This window comes from Passer domesticus, chromosome 2, assembly GCF_036417665.1.
Source record: "Passer domesticus isolate bPasDom1 chromosome 2, bPasDom1.hap1, whole genome shotgun sequence".
NCBI lineage: Eukaryota > Metazoa > Chordata > Aves > Passeriformes > Passeridae > Passer > Passer domesticus.
Window position 1 is genome coordinate 120046162 of NC_087475.1, and position 22175 is coordinate 120068336.

Sequence of the window (22175 nt, forward strand, 5' to 3'; positions counted from 1 at the left end):
TTCTACTCATGTTACTGCTGTGCAGTAACCCAAAAGCACCTGTTGCTGCTTGAAACAATTGATAACCAGCACCAAGAAAGTAGCCAAGAGGTGAAGAAAAACAGAAGCACAAAAAGCACCATAACTATAAAGAATATGGGCAAATATGGTACAGTTATTTAAGACTCATAAAGGCTAGACCAAAGGAAGAAGATAGTACAGCCACCACATTATTTGCAATCATTAAATTTGAAAGATTTAATGATATTCTGACAATGACCTTTTTTTTAAGCTGTATTTTTCTAAATAACTTCCTCTTTAAGTGACAATAAAAAAATGTACAGAAGACATCTGAGCCCTACTGAAAGGGAAACGAAAAACCTTTTCCAACAGACTTTCACTGGGAAAAAAACTCACACACATGTTCAGAGAGGCCATGCCATTGGCAAAACTAGACATATACTGTTTATTTCCCAGAAGTGAAATATTTTATTAAAAACAATATCCATTTATTCAACTTGAAAGATATGATGATCCATGAGCTTTCCAAAGATTAACTTAAAGCTTGGGAGTTCACATCAACTGAGAGACTGTATTTGGTTGTTCAGACAGTAGATTTAAATTACTTGGCTCATTCAGCATGCAGAAGCTTTACCTTGCTCTCCACTGCTTTAACATTCTCAAAGGAAGCTGTAGTCTAAACAGCCCTTAAAGTTATAAAGCTTGTCTTTTTTCAGCTTTGTTCCTTCCTTTATTACCAAGGAGAGATTTTCCTCATTCCTTCTGTATTTCTCTTAGGGATGTCAAAGGTTTTCAAGAGCGAGAAGGACAACTGCAGAAGGGTGGGACACAGGAGATAACACAAGATGACAAATCCCATCAAAATACAGACTGAGAAAGGATTTGAAAACTAACACAAAGTATTTCTTTGTCTTAAGTCTTACACTAATGTACCAAGTATAAGATTGTTCTCTAATTTCTACTTTTTAAAAAGGTAGATTTTAGCTCTAAGCTCTGGAGATCTGCTGTACCAGCTCCTGTCCCAAACCATCGCATCTGCTGTGTCACAAATGCTTCTATGGAGTCATCACTACTGTTTGTGTAACAATATAAACCTATTGTGCAAGTATTTACATGCTACCCAAATTTCCTCAAAAAAGCTGGCAACCAAAGCAGTATTGCAAATTCCCTATTTCTATAAAGCTTCAACAATTTCCTAAAGGAGTAGCATTTTCAAGAAAGAAGTGTTTATTCAGGTCAAATTAAACCTTGCTGAAAATGATCAAAGAGTCATAATTTCTTATTATGAAAATGGAATTCTTTTCCTTTAACTGAGAAGCATCCATGACCTTACAGTTTACCAATCCCTGTCATACCAGGAACATTCAGACTGGGGATATATCCTACAACAGGAATCAAACAATTATGTTAACTATTAACAGGTGTCAAATAATAATGTTAACTTGCTTAAGCCTGACACATAAGACAGAATTTATTAAACTTTTTTTTTTTGTGTTTTTGCTTGGATAGCAGGTACAGTACAATCAGGATGCCCCCTAAAGCCTAAAGCTGCTAAAACGAGCTGCTGACTCTTATGTTCATGCAGTGAATACATTCTAGATGGGCAATTTCCAAACAGTTGTGGTAGAGCAGCATGTTTTCATTTACAACACAGTAACTCAGCATGATTTTAATAAGAGTCTTTCAGACAATTCCCCCTGGCCTTCCTGCCTTTCTTCTGAATCATCTTATCAAATGCTTACACAACCAAAAACTTGGATCTGATGATGGCAATGCATTCACATGTGACTATGGGGAATGCCTGGAGATACATAAATGTAGCCTGACTCTCAGGGACACATTAGGAAAAAGAGAGTGCCCTCAAACTAGAAGTTTAACCCACACACAGCTGGCACATTTTAGCCACCATCTAATACACTGTTTTCTCAAAAATAAAAGAAGTCCCCCAACTAACTGTCATAAATGGCCTACCTACATCTATGATCAGCACTAAGTTTATTTTTCATTCGTCCCAGGGCAATGTCTCCTACAGAACCTTCTCTAGCAGCTCCCTCTTGAAGAGAAGGATGAGAGCAAATGAAGATCACACTGTAACCAATGCCCAGAAATAGAGAAGTAATTATCTTATAATCACACAGATTAGCAAGTACCCTTCAAGATCCATGTAGCTTGTTTACACATGCCAACTTATCCACGCTTCCAGAAGCTTTTTTTTTGACTGAAAAGTTAGGGTTTGGTTTTAGTGGAAGAAATTAAAGAAATACCGATAAGCTTGAAGTCCTTACTCTCCTAATGTAATACTTCAGCAGAATTCCTCCACATTTCCATTCCTACCATAAAAGACAGCATCAATACTTTGGCATGTCATGCCTGAACCACTTGTAAGCAGGAGAATCCAGATCCCAACCTCCCTTTAGAGACTGTGAAACACAAATTCACTCAATGAACACAACACCAGTGCAGGCAACAAGAGCTGAAACTCACATTTTCTAGTCCATGAATTATGGAAACTAGCACATCTCAGTTAATTTTGTGTGACTGAGCATCACTCCTTTTGTACATCTAGGCAACAACTTTCTGAACTTGGCATAATCTTTTAGCAATGGCATTCCTTCTCTGGAGAATGTAGGCCTACCCTTACAGGAACTTCATATCCACTTTGGAAATGTTTTCCCTCTCCACCACTAAGCACAAGGGCAGATACAACAAGAACTGACAGGGGCAAAGCAACACACCAGGACAGCAAGGATACAAAGGAAACAAAGTATCCTATGCCTGAACAGCAGCTTCAAAGAGAAAAGGAGGGTGTCTAACAGAAAGCATTAGAGCTACCCCTACCTGCAAGTAATACCAGTCAATGGAATCACAGCTGAAAGCCTAAAACTGTCAGTAAGGGTTTTTTGTCAAGTATACCAAGAGATTATAAGTTTAGCCTTAGAATTTCCCAGATTCACTGAACTTTTTTTTTTTTTTTTTAACATCTTCACATAATAGAACTAATTGAGCTGGGTCCTTTGGCTGGTCTTCAGACATCTATTTTACCAAGAGCCTATACTAAATTTTAATTTTAAGTAATGCCAGACAATATTCACTAATTAGGTACTTCCAAGAGCAGCATCTTGGAGGCATATTCTTTGTAGAATCAACAGGATTCATCTCTAACAACTGGCCTTCAATTTCTTAATGTGAGGGGCTGTAAGAACATCAAACTGTCAGATACTTGGGGAAGAGGCAGGCGTATTCCAGGTAGAAACTTTTTTTTTTTTGCTGAATATTCTTTTTCCAGAGGAAAACTTATGTTTTTAACATTTTAAATACAAAGACCTGATCTTGTTGCACTAGACACTTTGCCTGAAGACATTATTTTCTTTTTAACCTGATGAATAACTGTATGAAACCAAGTTTCAGAAAGTACAAAGCAAACGGAAGCCTGAGTGAGAGGTTTCAGATCTCTGACATTGAACAAGCCAAAAGGAGCTATCTTTTGTGGAAGGCAGAAAATAAGGGAACAGCTAGGATTAGATACTGGGAGTAAATAAAAGGTAACGGGGAGCCTGGAAGAGAAGTGTCTGCACATAAATATTGAAATTGAAGAGGGGAAGAAAAGTATCTTCATGAGATAGGATGTCAGTTTAAGACAGTCCTCCATAAGAATGCCTTCTTTACCTCTTTGAAGTAGTAAAGAAACATGCTGAAAGAATAAATAGCTGAACGTAAAGTATTCAGCAAGCCAAAGCTTTTCCTCACTATTACAGTGAGACAGTAATCAGATTCCTGGTCACGTAATAAATTATTCTAGAATTCCAGGTAAATTCTCGGAATTGATCCAACATGCTCAGATAATCTAACATTGCATAACAGAGCTGAGAGGACCTCAATTCATTTTTTTGGAGAACACCAAGCTTTAATTTTTACACAGAGGCAACTGGCCTGCTAACAAAAAGCAATACCTACATCCTTATACTTCCCTTATATTTTTTTTATAAATCTGGCAGCTATTAACAAAATTTCAGCTTGAATCTTTTGGTGAGGGCTACATCAGACACATATACTAGATTGGCACATGTAAGAACTTCCTCAGACACTTGAAAATTAAGGTCACCAGTGAGATAGTCAAATATGCTTGTCACAGTTAGCATCCAAATGCACATGAGCTAGAGACTACAATAATGCAGAAGGATATATTCCATTAAATTGTCAGTGTTCTAGAATCAACAGAAGTCTACTCAACTTATGGGATGACACCAAAACCAACAAAAATGCAGCCATATATGACATGTTTTTTCATGAATACTTAGTTCTGCCCACCCAATACAACAGTCTGTATGAGACAAAAATGTGAAAGGAAAACACAGTTTTCCTGATGATATACAATAGTTGTGTTAATTCTGTGGCAGATCATACTCCACTCCTTCTCCCCTTTCCATCTTCATCTAAAAATAGAATTCTAGCTCAGTCACCCTTCAGCTGCCATTCCCAAACTTGTTAGACCCCAACAGCTGCCTTTCTACTCAGCCCAATCACACCCACTTGACACCTCTTCATTCTCAATACCTCAGTCAGGTACCCACCACTGTTCCTCTTCAAAAAAGATAGAACCAGAAAGCAGCATTAAACTGACATTAACCAGATACAAAATGGGCGATAAAAATGGAAGAATAGTATTTCCCATTTGCAAGAATGAAGGGATCTCAGAACACTACAAGAACGCTATGAGCCAAGTGACAGGACATCTTGGTAACTGATACTGCTACAAAAGCCACTGAGGACATGTTCCCATCTCGACCAGTACAGAAGGAATGGAACTCCTCTCTCTCAACCCATTCATATGGCCAAGCACTTTCAGAAGCATTTTATCTAGCTCAACAAACTAATGTTTTTTGAAGACAAACACTGAAGCTATTGTATCAGTTTTCTTATTTATTCTATAAATGGAACTATTGAAAAAAAGCTTTCACCAAAGGCTACATAATCAGTAGGTTACAGAGGCAGCTGCATGGTTGGGTAAAATATAATAAGCCATGCACATTGTTATAGCAGAAAATTCTAATAGGCAGCACTTTCTAACACCAGTTTGTAATTCCATAAATGCAATTACACCACAGGCATTAATGGTTTTAATTGAACCAATTATGTTCTAAGAGGTAAAAGACTAAAAATACATACTAAATTATACAAAGTCTTTAGTCTAAATAACACTTGAGACTTAACAAAATACTTGTGGGCAAACATATCACAGATGGTCAAACAATGTAGCACAGCAATACCCACACAAACACTATCACTTGGGGATTTTTTTTGTTTGTCTTTTTAAGCAAATTCTTATTTTTAGATCTCAATAATGTATATTTGGGTCAACACTGAGCAGTTCACTATATAGACACTGATTTCCCTTCATCCCAAAGAAGATACTCCTTCCTTGACTCAGGATCAGATTCAAGCATTCATCAAAGGAAAAAAAAAATACAGATTTCTATTTTCCCCATGAACACCACTTGCAACAGGCCCAGGCATGACAAAGTACTGAAAAGGGAACATGACCAGAAGTCTTTCTTCCTCCTAGTCACTCATTTAAAGAGGATGTCAGTCCATCCTCCACGCTTAGGGCATTACTAGGTCTTACCATCACATTTTAGGCATTACTTCTCTAGAGAAACCCTTTGTTCCTATCAAAGCACTCATTCAGCATTTCTTGAGGCTCTATGAAAGAGAGGGAAAACAGTCAGTTGTCTAAAGCACAAAGCTACACTTTGCAAGAGGTTAAAGGAGACAATCCTTGAAACCAAGAGGAACATTTTCAGAACTTGAGGCAACATCACGATTCATTTCATCATGGATCTGGCAATTCTCAAGGTGAATCAGGATAATCTTATTACACTGCAGAATCCAGTCTGATGTGACTAAAGCCTGTCTGTCCTTCAGCAAACCACTCTGACAGAAATGAAAAACAAAAGAATGCACAAAGATCTCAGTATTAGCTACACTGCTGTGCATACCTGGTCACCATCCCATGGGTGAAGGAGCACAGCACAGGACAGGAGAGGCCTGCACTTGCTCAAGGCATAGAACACACTATAGCCTCTCCAGAAAACAGCTTTTTGTTTTCTGGTCTGCCTAACTATGGCACACAGGCAGGGCCTGAGAGATGGGTTTCCTCAGAACAGATGTGCAAAAGCTAACTTGAGGAGGCATGGGCTGCTCATGTCCACTCAGTTTTTAGCTATCTACAGGTAGAGGTAGCTGAGAGCACCCTGAGAGCACCCAAAGAAAATAATGAGCTAGGCTGCACTCCAAGGGAAACAGGGAAAGCAGACCAGAAGCAACAAGGTTGCATCAAGTTACAGTATTAAAAAAGAAATTTCCACAATTTGGCTAGCCAAACACAGGGAGAGGCTGCCCAAGGAGGCTGAAGAAACACATTCTCAGAGACCCAACCAAACAAGGTCCTGAGGAGCCCAATCCAACACATAAATGGTCAGTCTTTGAGTGTGAGAATAACCAAGTCACCTGTACAGCCTCTGACAGCCATGGTTACACAGCTACAAAGTCCTCTACTAACAATCACCTGGCCATGCTAATACCCTGCCACAGATAAGACAGCAGATAAACTCAAGCCCAAAGGGCAACTCAGCAACTTGCTGATGTCACTGCCAAGATTAGGCCCCAAGTCTTGTATTTCCCATCACTTATACAAGCTAACTTTTACTAAGCAAGATAAAGGGAGGACTTTATCACATCTTACCCCACAAGGCATAATATAAGGATGTCCACCAACAAATGTTTAAAAGCTTTGTTTCTCAAGCTTCCTTAATCCTCTGTCAAAAGCCCCAATTTTTATTTCTTTAAGCAATACACAGTATAATAACTATAAGCTGTAAAATTTCCATGACTCCAGGATGATTCAGTTTAATATTAAGTAAGATCAATATCATTGCAAACTCTAAGAAGAGGTTCAGACTACTACAGGAAATGCTGCCATGTATATTGTATTTGATCAAGTCTCCTTCACTTCTGTTTTTTTCCAAAGCTTCCTAATCCAAATAAGTAAAATATTTTAGTGCTACAGGGTGCCAGGCATCAAATCTGCCTCCCATTCCCTCTATCAGGAAAAACTTGACTGACCATCTGAACCGAGAGACTGCATGTACTTTTTCCTGTCTAAACTATTCAAGTGTAAAAAAAAATGTCACTGGGCAGAAGTATCCAGAGCAAAGTTAGAGAAAGTTAGTCAACAGTAACAGAAGGAATAATGAACAGATTGTCCCTGGCTCAGCAGTTGAGTAGCATCATTTCTACCCAGTTTTCCTACTCTACAAAACTAAATTAACTGCTAATTTAGTCCTCCTGTCCTACCTATGATGAGGCCATGGCAAGCAGCTGACAAACAATCAACTCTTAACACACAGATTTGCTTAACAGCACATATTCCTGGCAGCTTCCTCACAGCCTTTTCCTGCATCACCATGGTGTAGAAAACCAGAGCCACTGAGTTATTTAACGAGTCCCATACCACAGTGATGGGTCATACAACCACCAGTTAAATGCATCAGGACCCTTCAGCCTGGAACAAAGTTCACCTAGCTAAGGATTTCTGACACAGTGCACACAGCTGTGCAGGGCTGTTCACCACCTCCCCCAGCAAAGGAACTGGACATAAAGTAAGCAAATCCCATGTACTGGAGGCCCTAATGAACTAGTTCACACAAACACCAATTAGGCTGCAAAACTCCTTTCTCCTGGCCACTCTTGACAAAACACACCCAACACCATTACATACAGACTGAATCAGAATTCATAGAAACTGCAATGAGCATTGCATGCAGACACTAACAGGCATTTCCCTGAACTTACAACCTCCCCTCCCTGTCACTCTCCACCATCCACAGGGTGTGCTGCTTCTTTGGGCTTAGAATAAATCATCCAGAGATTGCCACAGAAGTTTTCCTTTATTCTTTTCAATTAATCAACAGGAGGATACATGCTTGCACAGTAATTCTATGGCAACTGACCAATTGGAGGTTCAGGAGCCAGAAAGTGACAAGATAGAGACAAGACCATCCAAAGCTCTATGCTCCAGATGCACAAACCTGAGAAGGACAGAAAAGTTTTGCAAACTCAGTGTACTCAGTACAGTCATACTATCCTCAGAAATACAAACACCACTATCCACAATATGACTGTTTTGATGGCAGGCACATTCAGGGAGCCCAAATATTTTAATGAATATTTTTATTAAGAGTAAGATCTTCCCATTTATTAATTCCTACACCCTGGCTTCCCACTGAAAAAATCAGATGTTTTACAGCACTACATGTATGGCCTGGAGCTTGTCAGGAACCACTGTATAAACTCTCAGTTGTTCAGTCATTAAGAGATTAGTTTGAGAAAATGCTCTGCAAATCAGCCTAATAGTTTACTCAATCCTTAATCCTATTTTACAAGATCCAGACTTACCACTATTCAACACCAGAACCCAACAGGACACCTGGTAATGTTAAACCATGTAGAACATAGGAACAGAAAAAAAAAAAAAAGCCAAAAAGACTTTTTCAAAGACTGAAAAATAAAAATAAAATTATATTCCTTCTTACATCCCTCATATACAGAGACTTTTCCAGACTTCTGGGACACAGGGCATTAGTCAGTACTACAATTATTTTGATTGCCAGGGGACCACTAGCGAAACACAACGTAAATGTGCAACATAAAAGCTCCCAATGGCTGTGTTCAATCGGCGGGTGAGGTTTCAGCAGCTTTTCCAGGCCAGCAGCCTGGCTCTGCAGGATGCAGGCCTCCTCTTGCCCAGGCTGCTACTATCAAGCTCTCACCCAGGCCCTGGACAGAGGGTTAGAGGGTTGGTGTCACAGTTCCCAGCAAGAGGCACAAAAAAAGGGATGCTCAGACCGGCAACCTGGCACCAACCTAATGCACACTCTGCTACTTCATGCATTGCAGGTCTGCCGAACAGCTGAGCTGGCGGTTCAGGGGCACCTCAAAACACGCGCCTGCAGGAAAATTCTCGGGAAAGGCGAGATTCAGGAGCAGTTTATTAACAGATTGTTGCTGCTAAACTCTTTTGTTAGTGATAGTAACACTCAGTGCAACACCTTCACACCCCGGCTGCATCCAGCTCTGGGATTCCCAACACAGGAAGGGCATTGACCTTTTGGAATGAGTCCAGAGGAGGCCACCAAGCTGATGAAGCATTTCTCCTATGAGAAAAGGCTGAGAGAACTGGGATTGTGCAGCCAGTGAATGAAAAGGCATAGAGGTGACCTGATGGCAGCCTTAGAGCACCTGAAGTGAGCTTACAGGAAAGATGGGGCCAGACTATTTACATATAGTGACAGGTCAAGGGGAGACAGGTTCATGCTAAGAGCAGGTTCAGATTAGATATTAGGAAAAAACTTCTTTATTGTAAGGCACTGGAACAGGTTAGCCAGTGAAGTTGTGGCTGTCCCATCCCTGGAAGAGTTCAAACCCAGGCCGGATGCAGCTCTCAGCAACCTGAACAAGTGACGGGTGTCCGGCAGAAAGGCTGGAAACAGATGATCTTCAAGGTCCCTTCCAACCCCAACCCTCCTGTGATTCTCGCAAGCTGTCCCCGGCTGTGCCCCATGGGCCCGGGTGCCGCCCCCCGCCGCTCTCCGCAGGGCCGCGGGCGCAGCGCTGGCGCCCGGGGACCGCCAGCTCCGGACGGGACGGCCCGGCCCCTCCGGGCCGGCGGGGATGTCCGCGGCCGAGGCCTCCCTGCAGCGCCCCAGCCCGGGGGGCCTCGCCGAGCCCCGGCCGCGGCTCCGCCCGCGGCGGCGGCGCCTCCGCCGGAAGGGAAGCGCAGCCGCCCCGGCCAAGGGGAGGGGAGAGCGCGGGGGAGGGGACACCGCCCGGCCCGGCGCCCCCAGAGGCGGGCGGGCGGGCGGCCGCCCCGTGCTCCCCTCCGCGCTGCGGTACCTGCGCTGGAAGTCGGTCCGGAAGGGCGCCAGGTAAGGGTCCCGCTCCAGCAGCTGCTTCAGCCTCGGCGGCTCCGTGCTGGCGGCGGCCATGTCGCCGCCGCGGGCTCCGCGTGATCCGCGGCGCCGCTAAATACAGCCGGGCAGGGGGCCGGGCGGGCGGCCGGGCGCCCCTGCCTCTCCCCGCCCACCGCCCGGGGCCGCCTCCGCCGCCCCTCCCCGCCCGCGGTGCGGCGGGGCCGGGGCTCCGCGGCGGCGGGAGGGATGCCGGAGGTGCCCGGCCCGGCCCGGGCTCCCCTCGGCGGTGGGCTCGGCCCGGCAGCCCCGGCTCGCTGCCCGCGGGACGGGAAGGGGCTGCGGGCGGCGTGCGAGAAGCGCCGGTCTCCGAACGGCATGGGGCGACAGCAGAGGAAATAAAAAAAACTTGCGACAAAAAAAAATAAAGTGTTTGCGGGAGCCGTCCCGCCCGGCAGGAGGGGGATGTCTGCCTGCCGTGGCTCGGCAGTCCCTCAGTTTGTTTTCTTAGTGGCTCTTTGATGTCTTTTTCAGCGTGTCAGCTGCCGGGTGAACACTGTGTTCCCACACATAGAAAGCCCACTGTGCACCCCAGCCAACAGCAACACCCCCCCAAAGCAGATTTGGCATCATCATGAGCGCTGGAATAAATTTCTCGACTGTTTGATAGGGTGCTGACGGGCTCACAGACAGCTCAGCAAAACAAGACTCTGGGGACATCCCTGAGTTTTCATAAACACTGTGTCTGTACAGCAAAATGTTGCTTTAGCAGACACATAAGTTCCAAACGCGGTAAGGTTAGTCCAGCTGATCCTAGCGCAGCTCGAATAGCACAGGTAGATTGCTGTACAAGTTTTTGACCTAATAGCAACATGTCTTGTTTTTGGATAGGCCATCAAATATCCAAGGCAACTAATCACCAGCCTGGCCATGCCTCTAGGCCACTGAGCACTTTTATTTAAGGTCCAGCAATTTTGCTTTGTTTTGATATGTAGTGAGAAAGTTTATTTAGAGGCCTCTTTTGAATACTTTTCAGCCACCATTTATAAACTTTTCAGCTTTGAGATACCTTAACTCATTCCCACAACCATCTCCAAAATTGTCGTCCTCAGTTTGAGACTCATCCCCTGTCTTGGCTTCCTCTGAATTTAAGTGCTGTTTCTCCTTCCTGTCTGCCAGATGACTAACAGCACCGTGTCTGATCAACACTAACAGTTCATTTATTACTTCTCCTAAAACTAGCTACAGTGAAAGTTTCCATAATGATTTGTTTCATCAACAGTGCATGCACACTTAACTGTATTTCCTTCCTTGTAGTAGTTTCTAATTGCACAGGCAAAAGTCCGAGTACCTTTATTCTTTTTCTCCTTATGGAATGCAACAAATATTGTGTTCTAAGACTGTGGGGCAATAGTCATATTGTTTGCTAGAGCAGTTGCCCTAACATGAGGCCCAAGGAATTTTGGTTTGGTTATTGAATGAAGCAGCATCTATGCTGTAGCAGAACTACTTGTCATATATTATTCTGATAGATCTAGACTTTTTTTTATTTTTTCACAGTGGTCACAATTTCTTTAGTCACTGGAGACTGAAAAACTATTTTTAAAATTACCCGGGTTTCTCAAAAATTTCTGTGTGGCAGTGATTTCAGTGCTTGTGCTAAAACGTTTTAACAACTCTTACCATTTTCTTTTTGCTTCTTTCCGTATACTGTGTGCATTGTATTGTTCTGCAAATTCTCCTCACTCTTACACTTAAATAGCTTGGTCAGCTAAAAGGAGAAGAGAAATTCCAGCTTATTACCAAGAGCCAAGAAATTGGGTTTTTTACAATAGTTGCACGTTACATGTGCTGCTGCTTTGGGGCTTCCAGGTGTTTGGTACTGGAGACAGCACCTGCTGGTTGAAGTGGAGGTGGGAGAGCAATTCCTGCAGCCTCTGAATGCATGAACATTGGAGACAGGAGCTTCAGTCTTAGCACAGGTTCTTTGGTTTTATTGATTGTCAGGAAGCCCAAGCAAGTTCCCAGTGTTGTTGCATTAGATTTGCAGCATAAACACAAGAGACACATCTATAAATGAGCATTAGCAATTTGTGTAGGAATGTAGCTGTGACTTGCACCTCCCTGGAGACAGGGATCCCTTTGTAACATTCATTTTAAGTAGAAATGACACAGCATCCAGCCTCATAAACAAGCAGTGTTGAACTTCGGGAAGTTAAATTCTGCAGATAGCCCCTGTCCTTATAACAGACACAGCCCCAGTGGTATATTTAACACTCTGTGAACCAGAATATGAATAAGCATACCATTTGTATCTACTCATGTTTCATTTTACAACTTGGGCATGATTTTATCTGCCTGCTTTGTCACAAGTAACTGCAAGATACTAAGGCATATGTTATTCTGAGCACTGATTACACCATGATCCTGGTGTTCCCACCATGAGCCGGGGTTGGCTCTCAGGACAGTGCCATTTAATCCTCTACCTGGAGGCAAAACTGACAGTTCAGACAATGAATATTGTCCCAACAGCTGAATGCGTCTTTGTGCATTTGTCAGGGATGGATACAAAGCTGCCAGCTGCTGCTGCCAGTAGAAACAGAAAGAGGAGGACTGTTGGGAATAACTGCTCTTTTATGGGGACAGCAGTGGATCATATAAGAATGGAGTCTAAGGCAATGTGTCTGGCACCCAGTTACCAGTGAGGCTGGAGTATGTCAGTTACTCCAAAGTAGTCTTTCAAAGGATGTTCATGGTTAAATTATGTATACTTTAAAATTTTGCAGAATGGTGCTTGAGCAGTAACTGTATGGTTAAATTTATAAAACCGATTTAGATGTTTTTTTAATATGCAAAGTTCAAATATAAACCTAAATTTTAAAGACAAAAATGTCTACTTCTGTCATGAAGCACCTCCATTTTGATTCACTAATATGTGGCATTTGATTTGCAAAACACGACGGAGATGATAAACCATAGGAACTAAGGCAGGAAAAGAATCTTTCTTCAATAAGGCACTTGTTAAGATTCTCCCTCATCAATAGTTTATTTTCATATTTCAGCCAGAATGGATCTGTGAGGTCTCTGACCTTGACTGGCTCTTATAGAGCAAATTCCTGAGTTCCAGGTTCTTCTAAACCAAGTGGCTTAGAGAAGTGCTGGACCCTGGTCCTGGCTTGGCTCTGTAAGATGCTTCCAGGCCTGTCTGAGTTGTCTTTGGGGTACAGGCTTCTGCTCTGCAGCTGATACAGAGGCTGACCCAGTCGCACAGTTTAACCTGTCTGAGAAGAGATGGCAGGTACCAAAGGCAGCAGGATATTTTTTTAACTCTGTGTTGAAAACATTGAAGAGTTGCTGATTTCTCGAAGTCACAAGTCACAAGGCATGTCCTTTGTATGGTTCAATTCAATACTTAAAGGCTATATCCAGACTTGGTATCCTTTTAGTCTGGGCAGAACTCCTCCCAACTCCTTTTCCAGAAAGTGTTTTTACATCTAAGTGTGGTTGGCCCACTGTGTTTGCTTGTATGTGGGGAGATGCATTTTTTATTGCCATTGCACCTATCCTACCTCTCACAGATGAGAGATAGTCCATGGGCAAGAGCTGACAACCTGTGAACTTGTGCCTGTACTGGATCTCATAATGCAAACTATCAAGAAAAGATGTTCCTGTGGACAGAGACACCTGTTCAAAAAGATTTACACTTCAGTATTCCAGAATAATGGATTCTTTAAGACTCCCCTATCCTATTAAGCCATTTCAGACATCTGTGCATGTTATGGGTACCAACCCATTGCAACCTCCCAGTTTTGGACCAGTTTTTTCACATTCAGTACCTAATGCAAAGTGGAGTTCAAAGTTTGAAGAAAAATTAGCTCATTTTTGCCACATCAGCCAGCCAAACTTCCCCATGTTATTTGTTCAAAGATCCATGAGAAATTAACTGCACAGTTGTCATCCAGATCCAAAGCAAAAGCCCCCCTTAAAAAATAATTATCCTTTATCTCAGTAGTCTTCCCAGAGAGGTCAAACATAGGGCACGGAGCTGTAGCTCACTGCAGGGTGGTTGTAGTAGGCGACCTTTAAAGGTCCCTTCCAACACAAGCTATTCTATGATCCCATGAGACTTATCCCTATCTTTGGATTCGCCAAGGTGAGACACATAGGAGAAAGGAAATGCTCAGTGTTGCACAGCTACTGCCAAACACCACATGACTGTTCCATAATTAAAACTACTACAGCAAGGATTCAACTGTTTGATTACATATGAAGAACAAAGCATATATCCTTAAAAATTGCAGCAAACAAGCAAATCACAACAAGTGTCTGTTGGTATGTTTATTAGTTTAGAGGTGTCAGAATTTTAAGTTTGGGGTTTATTAGAAATGTAGGGTATTGATATTGTCTTTTAAGGCATCACCTTTGCCCTGTCATGGTTTCAAGAGCTTTACATAACATCTTCAAAGATCAAAACAAATACACAATCTGAAACATTAAAAAGCCAGTTTCAGGGTTGTAAATTTCCAGTAAGCACAGTTGATGGGAATGCCATTTTCGCTTGCCATTCAGAGCAAAATAAAAACACATTCCAACAACCTGAAAGTCCTAAATAACGACTGCTTGTTTTCACAACATTGCAGTGTGATTATGCTTTGGTGTCCTTATTTTGTATAATAGATTATAAAAAATGGAAATGTCTTTCAAAGTTGCTTACACATTAATCAAGACACTTCAAAGTGTGATACCAATTTTAAAATATCCAGATGTAGAACAGATGTAGAGCAATATTTGTTGTGAAAATGTCTATGAGTCTTACTAAAAAATCAAGTAAGAATTTGTAAAACAGTTCACAGATACAAAACACAAATAAAACCTTCAGGAATTTCATAATATTTTTGGATGTTGTAGATACTGTCTGTTGTATGCCTTCTATATTTCTCCAAAGTAATTACTGCCAATAGTAACACCTTTCTACAACTTGCTGCAATTTTCTGGTGTTTGCATATGTGTTTATGCATTGGAGGAAGTACATAAAACATTCTGAACTCTCTCCTTAATGCCATACCACGATACTTTGTAGCTGTCACCTCTGTTTTACCATTGTGTGTTTATGTCTAAAACGTAGAAAATTAGTAGCTTGAGCTCTCTGGGATAGTTGCCCCAGAGGAACATTCTTGCTATTATTGCAGCAGCTCCTGTAGCAATGTATTACTATTAAAAAAGCAACTTATTAACGCTTGCTAAATATTGTATTCCTTATATCCAATACAGTCAGAACTGAGAATGAAACCCCCACAGCATCAGCAGCAATTTTGTTTTCTTGCTGTTCATTATCAGGTCTTTCCTAAAACCCCCGAGGAATGATCTTACCTTGGGTATTTCTTGGTTGCATAGTCCCGAAACACTACAAGCATTTAGGCTGCCTGGCCTTTTACTCAGAAAAGAAAGTGAGGTTGCCAGATAATCATTCAAAGGGTAACACATCTAATCCTTCGGGAGGTCAGGTGAGGTGAGAAGAAAGGAGATGCATACTGCTAATGCTCTGACAGCTCTGTCAATATAAATTCATTAGTATGTATAGAAGTATTTTAGATTTCAAAAAGCAGAGTAGTACCTCAGTTGTATTCATGAACTCAAGTCTCTCCCGAGTTCACCGCAGGAAAAGCAGATGGATCTGGTGCAAAGCGTGTGTGAAATGCAGAACTTTTGGAAGTCCAAAATGCTTTCCACAGAGAGCTTTTTAGATCTTGTCAATATTAGTTCTGGTTTACTTTTTAATGGCAGTTAGTGGCATTTGACCCTGTTCATTCTCAGGTATGACCAACAGTGTGTTGAGTGAACAGAAAGATAGGGACAGATCCTTAATGCTACACTCAAAATTTTTCTGTAGTTAGAAGAAAACACCAAATATGGAATTAAGAACTTCTTGTTAGTCCAATTAATATTTTAACACTACAGTTTTTCAAAGTATTGGATAAATTTGGATAAAAAACCAAAAGCCAACACCCTCATTAATAATGCATCTCTCTATATATATATCCAGTGCATACTTGTTATGCAGAAAAGGCTTTAGCACACAAAAGGGTCTGAGAGTTAACTATGTATTTTTGTCTTATAATATCCCCAGTACAATAACTGAAGGTTTAGCCTTCACAATTCCAGTGATACAGAGCTGCACTTACAGGTGTGTAATCTGTTGCCATAGGTGATTTTACTGTATGCAATACCATTTTCTATAGGAAATTTTTTATGCCTTTGTGATTCACCTTTTCTTCTTAGAACAAAGACTCTACATTTAAAACTCCACATTTCTATAAATATAGAAATCTTCATCCAAGACAAATATATTTCATTTTTGTTGAGAACATCAATATTCATGGATTAGGAAGAACTAATCTGTCTTCACATAGTTTTTTTCCCTTGCTTGGAGATAAATCCTTTAGGATGGATCCTTTTTCTCTTCTTAGAAAGGTTTATATCATGCTCATTTTTAAAATCAGCCATGGCATTTCAGTTAAAAGAAAAGTGGTATGAATTTCACTTTTTCTATATGTATGCAGTTTAACAAAATTATACAGTAAAGAAAATTAAGTGATACACAGCTTCTAGTATAAATAGATTTGGAAGGGATCGCTTAAACTGTGTTACCTGTGTGAAATAACAGGAGCAAATATAATTAATAGTTATCTTAGTTACCCAGGCACCCAACACCTCCTTCAGTATGCATTTCTGAGGATATATAGGATTATTGGCTGCATTTCAGTCTCCTGAATATTTTATGTTGAAGTACATACTAATAAAACAATTACTTCATTACTACTTAGTATGAAAATTTACTTCATGTTAGTAGATAACTTTTTTAGATAACAGTTTTTTTGCAACAAGCAGCTAAATATTTATATTTTAATCCAAATAGCAATCTTCACTGGTAATATATTAATTAAAGTCATGTATTATATAGATAAATTTTGTTTTTTCAAGTTAATTTAGTCCCAGTTCCATCAGAATAGCTTAAGTGATGTTGGCTCTCAGTCAGTTTTCCTCAGTTTCAAACACCCTTCCTTTCTGATATTTCTGAGCCTTCAGTTTATCTTTCAAAATTCTCTCTGGATGAGATCCTACTCAATCCCACTAATCCTACTCAAAAAATGGTTAATATTGGTGGCTAATCTCATTTTAGTTTAAGCAGCCACTGGGTGCAGATTTCGTCATGCTTGTACCATCAGCTCCTGCAACAGGGCACCATCACTGCTTACAGCAGTTCTGATTTCTCCTGGTTGAATATGCACTTCTTTGTTTCTTTCTGCATTATATTATCTTCTCAGGCAGCATCCAGGCTCTCTCCTCATTTTCCACTTTTTCTGTTGTTCCATCAGGAGAGCAGGCCATTCCCAAGAGGAGAGGTTCCCTTTGGTGTCTGTAAAGGTAGGGCATAAGCAATTAGACACCTTTTTCTTTATACCAGTCTTCAGTTAGTGATCTGCTAGTTCCAGGATCACTTCCCTGTTTTGGGTTTTTTTTTTTTTGTGTTGTTTCTATGTGTGTTTGTTCTAGATCTGACTATTTCCTTACTACGGTATTTCCTACCATTGTATATGTGCATGAACTCTTCTCTGTCTCTTTTCACTTTGTCATCCTCCTTTTGCCACTTTTACCGGAGAAGAATATATGAGAGTGAATGATGACAAAAATGAGAAGTTTTTATAGCATCTGAGTCATGCACTGTGATGGACTTTCTGTTTGTTTTTTTTTGCTTGCTATTATTCAGTGTCCCCTAGATCACTTCTTCCCTCATATGGGTTGCCATCTCTTTCTGTACTGTTCCAGTGTGTACAGTCCCTAAAACTAAATACATTTCTGTGTCCAGGACATCCACTACAGGATTTAAAATACACCCTGGTCATAATTCAAGGCTTGCCTGTCTCTACCACATACATTTCAAACTGAGACTGACAGCTTTTTCTGGTCCTAACATGTCTCTGCTTTCTTTTGGCTTGTGATCCATCCCCAGATGATACAATCTTTCAAATTCTCTGCCTCTTTTTCAGGCTCCTAGAGTGTTGCATATCCACTCACAGCTGACAGTTGCTACTGCGGAAACAGCTGGATTGCAACAATCTGCATGCCCAAGGTTTAGTCCCTGCTGAATGTGCCATTCCCTCAGTCCAGATATTTCTTCTACAAAAGGAGAGGAAGACAGGTATTTCTAGGAGCAGAGTGGACATGTGTAGTGAGAGGTTGGATTTGGTTGTCTCCTTCCTTGATTTCCCTATCAGCCTATCTGATGTTGTCCTTTACAGGTAAAGCCATAATAAAAACAATCTGTACTCAGCTGGGTCATGAGAAAGGGACAGAGACAGAGATCTCTGATCACACAGGACTATGCCTTTAAAGCAAGTATAAGCAGATTTGGTGCTTTCATTCAGTATCCACCTATCATCATCTTGCTTTGACTGCCATCTGTTTTCTCCTCTTTCTCTCAGATTTTCAACAAAGTTTCCCTGTCCCTCACAAAACCTGCTACTTGCCATGGCAAGGTTTGGCTGGAGTAAGTCACAGCCAGATCATAAATTGATATAACTACTGTTTCCTTCCTTGGATTGTCAGTGATCCTGAAGCACCTGAGTTGCCCAAAATTCTTTTGTAGTAAATTAGATAATTGCCAGCAAACGGGACTGCACACCTGCTGCATTCGATCCCAGTCTTCTATGATGACCGTAGGCTTCCTCCTACAAAAGTTTTTTCAAAGGTTTGGTTGTTCAGCAACCCAACTAGAAGGGTTCACAGACAGTTTGTTACACTGAAAATCTTTGCTACACCATATACACACTGATAAGAATTTACTGTTAGCCCAGTAAATATTCTAACAGTATAATTTATCTGATTAATGCAGAAAAGCCTCACTTTTCTGGTGTTCTGGTCACCTTTCCAGTTGCTTCTAAGTCCTGAGCTTGGCAGTCTTCCTGATGCAGACAGGAGATGGGACTTGCTTTGTAGTCATCAGCCCATGAGGCCTACAGAAGAAGAACAGTGATGTTTACATTGGGGGATTCTAATTCCTCAGCTTTGGGTAAGTTTGCATTTATTTTTAAACCTTATAACATCTGCTTCCCTCTTACCTATTCCCAGCTAGTTTGAATATTGTGCCATATCTTTACTCCTGGGGTCTCAGATTTCTACCATCCTCTGCAATTTTATTCCTCTATCACTCAACCATTTACTTTGCTAAAACCAGTAGTTTCAGCGATATAAAACTGTAATTCCTTAGTGGAGAATCCAGGAGACAGGTTAGAGACAAGCTGATTTTTCAAAATCACAGTAGTTTTGCTGAAGTGCACAGTCAGCAAAGCTGTATAAAACTGGAGGTCATTGCATTGTTAAGTTCAAATTTGTCATTGAGCTTCTCAGGAAAAGCATCTATAAATGGAAGACATCATGGATGTTCGTACTATTCAAAGGCCTGTTTTACAGCCTGTCAGCAATTCAGTAATTTGTCAATATAGAATATAAAAAAACTTAAGCCCAATATCTCTGTCTATTTATTCTGCTTTTGTAGCATTTACCAAATTTATGTTAAAATCCCAACAGATCTTATGAAAAACCTTATATCTATGGCTTTTGGGACCATGAGCAAATCAGCTCATTGTGCACTAGTCTTACATTAGCCAACCGTTGATAAATATGCTATAGAAATACTTAAGCATTCAAAATCCTGTGTCCTGGTAAAAAATTACAAATATTTTTATGTGTTCTTTTATTCCAGTTCTTTTTTTTCAAATAATTTAAAATGTGAATAATTGTGTTGGGATAAATGAGAACACACAGACCTGTAGTTATTCTGAGTCTCTGGAACCCATCTGCCATTTACTTTATGCTATCACAGAAACTCATAACACAGTGTTCCAGCCAAAATTATCATTACAGATTTATATTGTTATAGGTTGTTATATATCTTATTATAGATCTATCATAATACATTGTTATATATTATATACTATATAATAGGATCGTTGTATACATTATTATATTTATATTTACTTATATATATATATTTTTGCTTTAATAATAACCTTCTATAAATTTAACATTTTTTAAATCAGTGATACAGTTTACTGCCTTTGGTCAGTCAGGTTGATAGTAATGAAATAGTAGCCATAATAGTACTCTCTATTAAGAATAGTACACTATAAAGTAGGAATATTTCCAAAAGTCTTTCATGCTTTACCTCATTAAAGCTTAATCTCATAAACCACACTGAGTCCTCTCCTGACATGTTTCTGGTTGTCATTATCTGGTTCTTTTACTGTCTGTGGTTAAGGAATTAACTTGTGCAAATTGAGAGGTTTCTTCATTCATAAGTTAATTGTACACACTGTTAGAATTATTTGTTCCATTTCCTCCTTCTCCTGTTTCAGCTGCACACAGTTAAAATACTAAATTACTCTTAAAATTAATGAATTATTTGTTGCTTCTTGACCTAAGCACTCCTGCAGCTGTCTCCTCAGCAACTGCTGTGTTGCCATCTGATTCAACACGTGCACAAGAAACACTTGCAAAGGGAGCTGAGTCATTCTCTAAATCTGGAACATCGTCCTCGGAACACAAAACTTTCCTCTGCAGGACTTAAGGGCAAGTATTAGCTGCAAGTATTAGCTGTGTCATTTTGCATGGGATGTTTTAGCTTCTCTTACTTTAAATTACTAGTGTGTCTCACTGAAAAGCACGAATTAGCTGTATCCACCAAAATTTTCTTCGTGACCTTTGTGTTGCAAAGTGCTAAATACTTATGTTCTTACTTCTGTGTTCTATTTACTTTTCTTTTAATTAATTGTCATTTCAAAATAGACTCACAACTTCACTGAATTGTTTTTAGTATATACATGTAATTTCTGTGAACTGTGACTACTTTGCTGTCATTGAGGAACCCTTGAGTCTCAAGGAACATAACCTCCTGTACAATCAAACTGTTATTCCAGTCAGAACATTAAAAGATGCTCACTGTGAATATCAATCTGACTTAAGTAATGTGATATAGCTAACATTTAAGAGGGCTGATGAATCAGGACATGTATTATACACCTTAAAAGTGAGGAAGAAGCAAGATCAACTGTTTATGTCTTATTACTTTCTTAGCACTATAAAATTTCATACACATTCTTTGCATTTTTAAATGGATGGACTTGTTTCCATCTTGCCTCTGTGCTTGCCAAAAATGTGTGCTCTGGTAGGTTGAAACCACTCTAGCACTACTACAAGTGATTAATACTAGGTTTATTTTCAGGTTTATGTCCAAGTTGCTGGATTACTTGAAGCTCTGAATAAGATTTACATGAAGACTTGTGAAGAGCTCTGTATATGAGTTACATTGCTCAAAATAAAGCTTTTCAGCTGACTTCTTCAGTATAATTCTTTTCATGTTGTAGGAATTTTCATGCTAGGTCTGTTTTTGTAAATACTGCCTTTATTAAATTTTTAAAATCACAAAGTAATACTTTTTGCTTTAGGTTTATTTTCTTGATTTATGTGCTAACATGTTTATCTTCTCCCTCTCTCTTGTCTAGTTCTATTTTAACACTGATTTTTTCCCTTTGTTTTACAGTAAGTCATGTGGCATTGACATCCCTAAGAAATGTAAAATTAACATGGAAGAAAATTAAACAGCATATCGATGGATGAGATAGGCATGATGGTTTCTCCATGATGTCATTGCATGTTGATGAAGGGACAGCAGTATGAAACATGAGATGCTAATGTCACCAAAATACTACCCTGGTTTTGCAAGGAGTTGCACAAGGAGCCATTCCTTTTCTGCAAAAGGAAGGCTTGATTATTTATAACTGTAAAAACAAAACCAGAAAAATAACTGCCACATGTTTCCTGTTTTCTTAATTTCCTTTCTATTCCATGAAGTTTAGATATTCTTATTAATTAAAAAAAGGCAAACTATCACCTCTTGTCTCTGTTTTTCTCAAATCTAGAAATGTTTTGCAAATTTAATTTAAAACAATGTCAAATGTCTTGCCCTGTTTTTTTTTTATTTTTAGAATAAACTGAAGTGTTTCAGCTTTTAGTGTTTGTCCTTCTTGTTCACATGATTTCATTTTTATATCAGGGTTCAGTTTTTCATAAAAATCAAGACCTTTTTCAATACTGAGGACCTGCAGTGGGTTCTGTTGTATTGCTGAATTAAATTAAATTAATTTTATAACC

The 22175-nt window shown here is 40.1% G+C and overlaps 2 protein-coding genes across 5 annotated transcripts in view; one reads left to right on the forward strand and one right to left on the reverse strand.

Moving 5' to 3' along the window:
• Positions 1–10525, reverse strand: part of GBE1 (1,4-alpha-glucan branching enzyme 1) — a 136417-nt gene extending 125892 nt beyond the window's left edge. Inside the window, exon 1 of the mRNA XM_064410946.1 lies at positions 9952–10525. Coding sequence (XP_064267016.1) covers positions 9952–10043 — 92 coding nt within the window. The 5' untranslated portion in view covers positions 10044–10525. The remainder of the gene's footprint in view (positions 1–9951) is intronic.
• On the forward strand, positions 9548–22035 carry LOC135294971 (collagen alpha-1(I) chain-like). 4 transcript variants are annotated; one of them, XM_064410948.1, is made up of 5 exons: positions 9576–9983; positions 17342–17390; positions 18014–18165; positions 18898–19035; positions 20448–22035. In XM_064410948.1, exons 1-3 carry the CDS (start codon positions 9730–9732, stop codon positions 18110–18112), a joined length of 402 nt encoding a protein of 133 aa, XP_064267018.1. In that variant the 5' UTR covers positions 9576–9729; the 3' UTR covers positions 18113–18165; positions 18898–19035; positions 20448–22035. The 4 variants fall into 4 exon arrangements, 2 of the variants coding, with proteins under 2 accessions (XP_064267017.1, XP_064267018.1); XM_064410947.1 differs by having other exon boundaries at positions 9548–9983; positions 18014–19035; XR_010357004.1 differs by lacking the exons at positions 17342–17390; positions 18014–18165 and having other exon boundaries at positions 9690–9983; positions 18859–19035.
• The last annotated feature ends 140 nt before the right edge of the window (positions 22036–22175 follow it).

Bases quoted from the DNA above. Each gene is read 5' to 3' on its own strand.
- LOC135294971 (XM_064410947.1), top strand. From the start codon at position 9,549: ATGATCTTCAAGGTCCCTTCCAACCCCAACCCTCCTGTGATTCTCGCA. The intron at 9,984-17,341 runs GTAAGGGTCCCG...TTGTTCCATCAG, and splicing joins TCGGTCCGGAAGGGCGCCAG to GAGAGCAGGCCATTCCCAAG.